General features: G+C 42.8%; 1 protein-coding gene across 1 annotated transcript; it reads right to left on the bottom strand.

The window, feature by feature from the left end:
- LOC123102467 (importin subunit beta-1) lies at window positions 1-7,088 on the bottom strand. Its single transcript, XM_044523836.1, has 3 exons — window positions 6,821-7,088; window positions 3,396-5,820; window positions 1-1,093 (listed from the first exon to the last, which is right to left on the bottom strand). Exons 2-3 carry the CDS (start codon window positions 5,813-5,815, stop codon window positions 895-897), a joined length of 2,619 nt encoding a protein of 872 aa, XP_044379771.1. The 5' UTR covers window positions 5,816-5,820; window positions 6,821-7,088; the 3' UTR covers window positions 1-894.
- Window positions 7,089-8,744: the final 1,656 nt, after the last annotated feature.

Below are 8,744 nucleotides of genomic sequence, written 5' to 3'. Positions count from 1 at the left end.
TATCACTGAACCCGTTCACGATCATATCCTTGTATACACAGCGAATGATACTGACACATGAGATAGGAGTCGGCAGAGTTCCGCCAAATTATACAGTCCCCGTAAATATACAAATCCAACTCCACAGCTGCCCCAAAATAAAACCACCCCGAAACCAATGACAGTTCTTGTTCAACCCGCCAGCACACAGCCTCAATGAAAACTGAAATGGAGCAGCAGCAAGGATAACAAAAAAAAGGGCTCAACCCACAATACCTGGAAATAAACCGACGCATGCAGGGTCTTGCACAACGGCAAGCCGTCGAAGTTTTGACCACCAGGAACCCTTACAAAACAGTCCAATAGTGGATGCAGGACAATGCAAGTATGAAAAAGGAAACATGAAATAAACAAGCTACGTACTCTCGAAAAAGAAATAAACAAGCTACCAACTTGGACCTCCTGAGCAGTGCAAAATTATCCCGTGACAGTGCACGCGAGCCCCTTATGCATAACGGATCCATAAGCAACCGGGACTTGTAACCATACGACCAAAGTTTGATGCATGCAATGGATGCAAGGGAAAGCGATAGCAGACCCAGACCGTAGGGCATGCAAGCCACACCAACGAACCATCGGCATGGCACCCAACCATACAAGCTCATCTCACCCCCAATAAGAAATTGAAGGTTCCAGATGCCTTTAGCAAAGTTAGCAGGCAGCCAACTTAACCCTCTTTTCCACACAAGTGAAAAAGGCTGGACTGACACATGTACTGATGCATGAGTTAGTGAGGACCCTTCGACACTCCTGTTAGGATGGTGGACTTCCCCAAAGATACGATGCAACCTGCAACCGAAGACCCAGACTCGACACATGGATGGATGCATGTGCAGACTCGACACCAATGCCACATCAACCTGAAACTGCACGGCTGATTGCAATCCTTGCCCAGTCAGCTGATTCTTTGACCAGAGGATCATCGGATGATAAGCACTCATCCAAAAATTCCTTGCTTGAGGTCGATTGATTGATCAAGGGACCAGCATGAACACCCAATGTGTCTGCCAGATCTCCCAAGACACCTATTGCAGTTTTCATCACAGAATCATCCCTGAAACAGTAAGAGATCATTTTAGAAAATTATCGTGCTTAACTATGAGTCGCACTAAGCTGAAATATTGGTCAATTGTTGCAATAACACTTCACTGTCCGTGTTCATGGCCGCTAAAAAAAGAGTGGGGTTGACTGGCCAGGAGGCTTAAGGGGGAGACATTCGATTCTGGCAATAGTGTAAGGTGTGCGTAGGTGTGTGGACACACTATCATTATTGGGTGTGGTCTTTTCCATCATAGTGGCAATTCAAGTGCAAACAACATACATTCCATAGAACAACAAAAGTGACCAAACTTAGTGCACAGTAAGAAATCGCAAATTAGAATCTAACGCCTATTAGTAAATGCAATCTAAAGTAGCAGATCATAATCAGAAGTTCGCCAACACAAAAATTTGCAAGGCTTAGCTCTTAATTACTAAATCACCTCAAAGGCATCCAGAAAAAAATTGTTAGAACAGGCCTGTAACGGACTATATGGCTATAACACTCTATTTTGCACTGTAACGGACTAACGGTATACCCTCATTTTGGGAGAAAATTGCTTATGTATCATTGCAAGAACTCCTATTTTCATCATATGCCTATGATAAACACTATTCATTCTATCTGATTCGTCTCTTCGTTATTTTTCTTCACTCGTTGGCTAGGTGTTAGTGAGTTTTGCCCTGGTTTAGCAGTGTTGCTGATGCATGCATGTGTTGCTTAGGCGGCGCTGCTGCTACCATGGGTATTTTACAGAGAAGCAGCCTTACATTGCAGGCAGTGGCGGATCTACAGGGTGGGCCGCGGCCCACCCTGGGATTTGGTCGACCCATATATATATACATAGCCCATAAGAGATAAGTGGATGGGCCGGAAGAAAATAATAGAAAAGCCCAGCCAACACAGCGTCGACTCGTCGCACAGCCTCCCGTCCCCAATTCCCCTCGCGATTGCTCTACGCTCCCGCCCATCTCGCCGCCATGACTTGCCGCCTGGTTCCGTGCCTCGCCGGCGACTCTGTCCGCCCCACACCTGGCCGGCGCGACCGCACCCAGCCGAAAGCCCGCAGCCGCCCGGTCCGCACTCGGCAGTCGCCGCTCAGCAGCCGGCGTTCTGCAGCGGCAGCAAGTCTGCAGCCAGCCGCCCAGCAATTCTTGAGGTACCTTTGGTGAGATTTCTGCCCATCGCCCAGCAATTCAAGTCGTGCTGCTACCTGATAGAACAGCTCATTACGAGCTTAGGCTTGTTGTGCTCCTTTGTAAATTGTAATTTAGTACTGTGCTGAATTCTGTCCAGGAATGTTACTACTTACTGCTGAACAGTTTCAGTTTGGGTCAGATTTCTAATCTATGTGGCATCTTGAGCTGTAATTTCCAGGAATTTTATTAATTACTACCGAATTGTTTCAGTTTGGGTCAAACAATTAATAAATTGTTCTCATTTTTTTGAATCAGTGCATGCCATTGTCACATTGAAGAACAAAATGTGAACCACCATCACAGGATTACATACATGTATCAGATGTGGAAGAATGAACACATTCAGATAGTCTTCTTTGAACTTTTCAAGGTACATAGGCTTTTCTTATGCAAAAGTAAGACTTATCTGAGAAAAAAATTGATTAATTTATATTTTGCTATTGGTAAATTAGTTACTACATTGGCATGCCATATTTGTTGTAAATTTTTTTTATTAGGTTGGACCACCCTGCTTCAAAATCCTAGATCTGCCACTGATTGCAGGTACCCATGCAGGAACACCTAGCCAGAAAAGGCATATCCATGTTGACTCATGGCCAGTTAGGCAATTAAGTGAAAGGGTTGACACGATAACAGAAGCACACCAACAGCCCACTAATGGCGGTAGCAATTCATGAAGTTTCGGAATTGAGTAGTGCAGAATGAATCGGGAATCTTTTAGCGGCATATGACAAAACTTAATAGTTATTCAGTACTCCTTCCCTAAGATATAACTTAAATTTAACCAAGTTTATATGGAAAAAATCAACATCTATATTACCAAATTATATATAACTGATATTTTGGAAGGAGGGAATAGCATATAAGAAATTACATGTTTCCAGAAACTAGCTTGATTGAGTTAAAATTGCCATAATTATCAATTTTCCAGTACTTTGGCCCTTTTATATTTTTTAAGCAGCTTAGGCATTTGCCTGCCATACAGGAAAAATGTCTAATTATTGTTATCTATATGTGTTTGCATGACCAGTTTCCAGCTTTGAGCATCCGGAAAGCAGGAAATATTCATGTAAATAAGTGAGAAATTAAGGAAACAGAAAGTATTCTAGACGACTTACATATCCTTGCCATTATGAAGAGCGTCAAGGAACTGAAGAATATGTGGGGCATACGGCATCAGTAACTGCATCTTAGGGGAACCCTTGAATCCTTGAAGAATGCCAGAGTAGGCCTCCAAGATGCCATTCCTTAATTGATTGGTGTAGTCGAGCATTTCCTCATCAGCTGCAGTTGCATGCGCCGACAAATCTGCTGCACTTTGTAGCATGGGCATCGCATAGATCAAATACTTCTCAAAGTTCTCCCCAATTGCCAGTGCAATATCACCAAAGCACGAGAATATAGGTGGTTTTACAGATCTGTGTAACTGATTGCTGGAAAGATCTTTCAGGAGCTGGGTCATGATGCCGTCACAGTAGGGTAAAATTTTGTCCTCCAGTGCCCTGCACAGGTCACCCACAACACCCACTGTAATAGCACATACCTGATACTCTTCAAAGTTCTGAAGTCCCATTTCCAAGTACTGGTAGAATTGCGCCATGTACTTTGCGAAGTTTGAACCGGCTGCATATGCCAATGCACCAATAGCAAGCATAGCCTCCTCATGCACCGTGGCATTTCGACAAGCAAAAACTCTCAAAAATAGATCCATCATCTGATCCGCATACTGCAAGAAGGCAAACTTTGTTGACTCCATCCCTCCCAACTTCTGGATAATGACCTGCAAGCAACCACAGAGAAGGCCCTGCAGATCGCTCCGCTTCTCCCTCTCGTCAGTTGACAACTTTCCTGCTTCAAGTGTCTGATGGAGTTCCATCATAATCACTGGTATCAGCTGCAAAACAATAGGAGCTGTCTCCTCGGTAGAGCACCTGACAACTTCATTTAGAGTTTCATAAGCTGCGGTACGCAGCCTGGATTCTCCAGCATCTTCTCTGTGACTGGTCACAATAAGGCTCTGAATAATATCTTGGAAGAAAGGGGCTAATGGTGACGCCGATCCAGCATCCACATAGCCTTGTGCAAGGAAATAGAGTGCCCCACATGCCTTTTCTGCCACATTTGGGACATCCTTCATGCTTTGAAGTAGCACAGTAAGTATTTGCTGGCAGTTCTCAGCTGTAATAACAGGAGCAGTTTCAAGCGCAGAACCATGAAGAAACTCAAATATTCTTCCGAGGGTCCAAGCAGTGGTGTCCTTCACATGGTTATTTGGGTCCTTCAACAGCGCAGACAACATAAAATTCAAGGCTACGTTAACTAGAGGGGCCAGTTTATCAGCTGATGGACCCTCCAGAATGGATCCAAAAGCATATGTTGCAGCCTCTCTTTGCCTCCATTCAGGTTTCGTTATGTTCTCCTCAACAAAAGGCATCACAAGAGGAACAACGTCATCACCAACAGTCCTCGCCACCAGGCCCAAACAAGTACCACCAGCCATTGCAAGGTTCCAAGCACCTTCATCCAAGTCTTGGTCTTCCTCCTGCTTCAGGAGAGTCTCCAGCAGCATTGGCACTAAAGCAGGAAGAGCTTGCTTGATAAAATAGTAGCAAGGAACATCAGAATCAGCTGTAAACTCACTACTGTAGTCGTCCAAAATGTCGATTTCCTCATCGCATATGGAGCTCCAAAATTCAATGGCCTGAAGTGCAACTGACTCCTCATCTCCTCTCACGGCCTTTGCAGTAATATTAAATATGTCCTGCATGTATGTGGCCAGCTTATCGTAATAAGTTGATGAAATAGCCACCAAACACTCAAAGGCAGCCTGTCTTATCTTCACCTCTGGTGACTGTGTTGCTTCGCATACGACTCTCATGATATAATCACGCTCCATGTCATTGGAGAAGTTAACCTGAGCAAAGCCCAATGCATTATACAATGCCCGTGTGGCTGCAAGTCTCACTTCAGAGTTCCCTTCAGAAGCATTCATACCTTGAACAACAGCTGTAAGTATCTTGTTGACTTGGTCTTGATCAACAGCTTCTGGAGAAACTTCCTCACATAAATAGCCAAGTGTCTCGAGCGTCGCCTGCTTGACATTAGGCTGGACCTGATGTATGTTTGAGAGCAATGATCCTATAAGCTCAGGCCATTGCTTCTGAGGGATCTCAATGCCAGCAATCTTTGCGATGACTTGAGAAGATGTAGATCTGGCACTTGCAACAGGAGATGAGAGAGTTTGCAGCAGCAACGCTTTAATTTGTGCCTTGACACCAGCATCCAGTGCCAGCCATCTCTGGAAAAGTTCACTCTTCCTGTGCTGCTCCTTTGCATCCAGTGCATTCTTAAGGATCAAACCAGCCAACCTGCGGCTCTCTTCAGGTTTCTCGTTATTGGCCAACTCACTTGAGAGGGAGAGCAAGAAACCTGGGAGGTTTTGCTCCTGAAACTGCTTGAGGCTTTCTTCAGCATGCTTCCTAATCGAGCCATCAGCAGATTGCGCACTCAAGAGTATTTGAGTAACATCCAACGACATGTTGACTGTGTAAAACCAAAATAGAGGAATCAGATATACTTCATGACATAAGAACTCCATGCATCATCAAAGAGATACAGCTCTTCTCAGATGTAAATTACACAAGACACAGTAGACCTGTTTTATGTAAAACCAAACAATACACTAAAATCTTATAAAATGGTAATGAGACACACGGTCCACATACAAGGAAATCATTAATCTTTCAATTTCATCTCAACAAAAAAATATCAGCTATAAAGAATCTGTTCTTGGCATCATAATTTACAGGTGAAAACAGAGACGAATTAGCACCATATAAATTGATTCTTACGAGCAAACAGAAGATTAAACAACATTTAATCAAGAAACTATCAACTACAATGAGTTATGATTACATAGAATTTTGTAGCACAAGTTTCTTAAATGAGGCAATCATTAATTGCACGGAATTTTGTAAAAGTTAAATTGCATGAATACATCCGCATAAGTAACCAACTACACAGAGGAAAGACAACCTTATAAGCAAGAAAATAATCGGTGAACATCAACCCCAAAATCTAAACAGCTGTATAAAATCTGACGTGGACATAATGCCATTGCCATATTACTTCTTAGCTCAAGGAGGATACAAATATCTGGGGAGCAACCTCATTTTAAATGGAACGGGTCCTTGAGTAACACCTAAAGCCTCTGCTGACAAGAACTTTATTATACACCAGTTCCCTGAGAGTACTATTTACTTCTACCGTTGAAGTAGCCATTTACTCCTGTGTATGTAGACCGCTTATGCATAGTACGTGGATATTGCAAGCTACGGCGAGAAATATACACCATTCAACCATGAATACTCCACCAAAATATAGCAAAAAGAGAACCGAATCTAGGGTTACAAATTCAACATGTGTGCCAAATCCACCTTAACACACAGCAAACTACAACAGATCTGCCTGGTAGTTCGGCGACAACAGAAGAACAGAACACGGATAGAGATGTGGAGAGAGGCGGTGAGCTTCTGCGTCCTACCTTCTAGCGCCCTACTGAGAAGGGGAGATAGTCGGCGACGAGGGGCGGGGTGAGGCTGGCCGGCGCGGGGGACCTCAGACGGCGACGGTTGCGTGAAGGAGTTGTGGTGTTAGCTCGCCGAATCGGATACGGAGGCAGCTCGTCGGTTGGGCGGATTCCACGACGAGGGAGGCGGCCGTGGCGGCGGAGAGGGAGGCGACGGCGGCGGCGGAGAGGAAATCAAATAATGTGGGGAAAATAAAGGAAAAGGGTATCTTTGGTTGATGAGCTGGGAGATGCGAGGGCGGTCGTGAGGGGCAGCCCGCAGCCGTAGGATCTTTGATGGACGGTATTGATGGAAACAGTTTGATTATGTCTGTATTTCGGTTTCGGAAGAAACTTTGCAAAATTATGCGTTTCAGAGGACAGAGAAGGGATGAGATTTAGAGACCAGAATTGAATGCAAAAAAAAATAGAGACCAGAATTGAATGCAAAAAAAATAGAGACCAGAATTGCTTTTCATAAGGCTATGCTAGGGAAACAAATTTAGGCCTCCTTTGGTTCAATGGTAGAAAAATTATAGGAATAGAAAAGTCATAGAAAATGAGATGACATGCATCTCAAATCCTATGGCCTCATTTGGTTTGTAGGAACTTTGCAGGAATTCCATAGGATAGGATTTGCAAAGGAAAAATTCTTTTGAAGCCTTTTGGTTTGTAGGAATGGATTTCTATTCCTATGTAGGATAGGAGTCAGTCTTTCACATTTTGAGGGAAAAAATTAGCCTAGACTCAATGGAAAAATCTTTATACCATGCACCAAATGACATCTCTTTCTATATAGGAATTGAGATGCATGTCATCTCACTTCCTATGATTTTTCTATACCTATCAAATTCCTATCCTATGAACCAAAGGAGGCTTATGAGTAGGAATAGGAAAGGAGATATCCTTTGTTTCACATCATAGGATTTTTTTCATTGAGGCCTTCTTTGGTTCATAGGACTGGAAAATCATAGGAATAGGAAAGTCATAGGAAATGAGATGACATGCATGTCAAATGCTATGCATAGGAATAGAAAAGGAGATGCCCTTTGATTCACACCATAGGATTTTTTTCCATTGAGTCTAGGCTAATGTTTATTTTTCTATGAAATGTGGAGGATAGGAAGAATTCCTCCATAGGAATAGGATTTCATTCCTACAAACCAAAGCGCTCTGAAGGAATTTTTCCTATAGAAATCCTATCCTATGAAAATCCTACAAAATTCCTCCAAACCAAAGGAGGCCTGAGTCTGGGCTAATGTTTATTTTTTTATATGAAATGTGGAGGATATGAAGATTTCCTCCATAGGAATAGGATTGCATTCCTACAAACCAAATAGCTCCATAGGAATTTTTTCTATAAAAATCCCACCCTATGAAATTCCTACAAAATTCCTCAAAACCAAAAGAATACTTAGGCCTCCTTTGGTTCATAGGATAGAAATGTTGTAGGAATAGGAAAATCATAGGAAGTGAGATGACATGCATCTCAATTCCTATAGAGAAAGAGATGTCATTTGATGCATAGGATAGGAATTTTTCCATTGAGTCTTAGCTAATGTTTTTTTCCTCTAAAATGTGAAGGATTGATTCCTATCATATATATAGGAATATGAATCCATTCCTACAAACCAAAGGGTCTCAAAGGAAATTTTTCTATGCAAATCCTATCCTATAGAAATCCTATGACATTCATACAAACCAAAGGAGGCCTTAGAGGCTGATCTTAGAGCCGGAAAGTTTATGTGCTAGAGTGTTGAGGAGTATAACAACTTTCTGGATGGATTCATATTAAATACTAAGCTAAGACTTGGCTCGTCATTTACTTGGCAAAGTGTAATGATAGGGTTGCATACGTTTAACAAGAGGGGAATCTAGCGAGTGGGAGATGGGCGACAAA

Source organism: Triticum aestivum, chromosome 5A (genome assembly GCF_018294505.1).
Source record: "Triticum aestivum cultivar Chinese Spring chromosome 5A, IWGSC CS RefSeq v2.1, whole genome shotgun sequence".
Classification (NCBI taxonomy): Eukaryota; Viridiplantae; Streptophyta; class Magnoliopsida; order Poales; family Poaceae; genus Triticum; species Triticum aestivum.
Note: the sequence above shows the minus strand (reverse complement) of the source record. Positions and strands in the feature narration are given on the sequence as shown.

Coding starts and splice junctions, on each gene's coding strand:
- LOC123102467 (XM_044523836.1), bottom strand. CDS start 5,815: ATGTCGTTGGATGTTACTCAAATACTCTTGAGTGCGCAATCTGCTGAT. Junction 1,094..3,395: donor CTTCATAATGGCAAGGATAT/GTAAGTCGTCTA, acceptor TTACTGTTTCAG/GGATGATTCTGTGATGAAAA.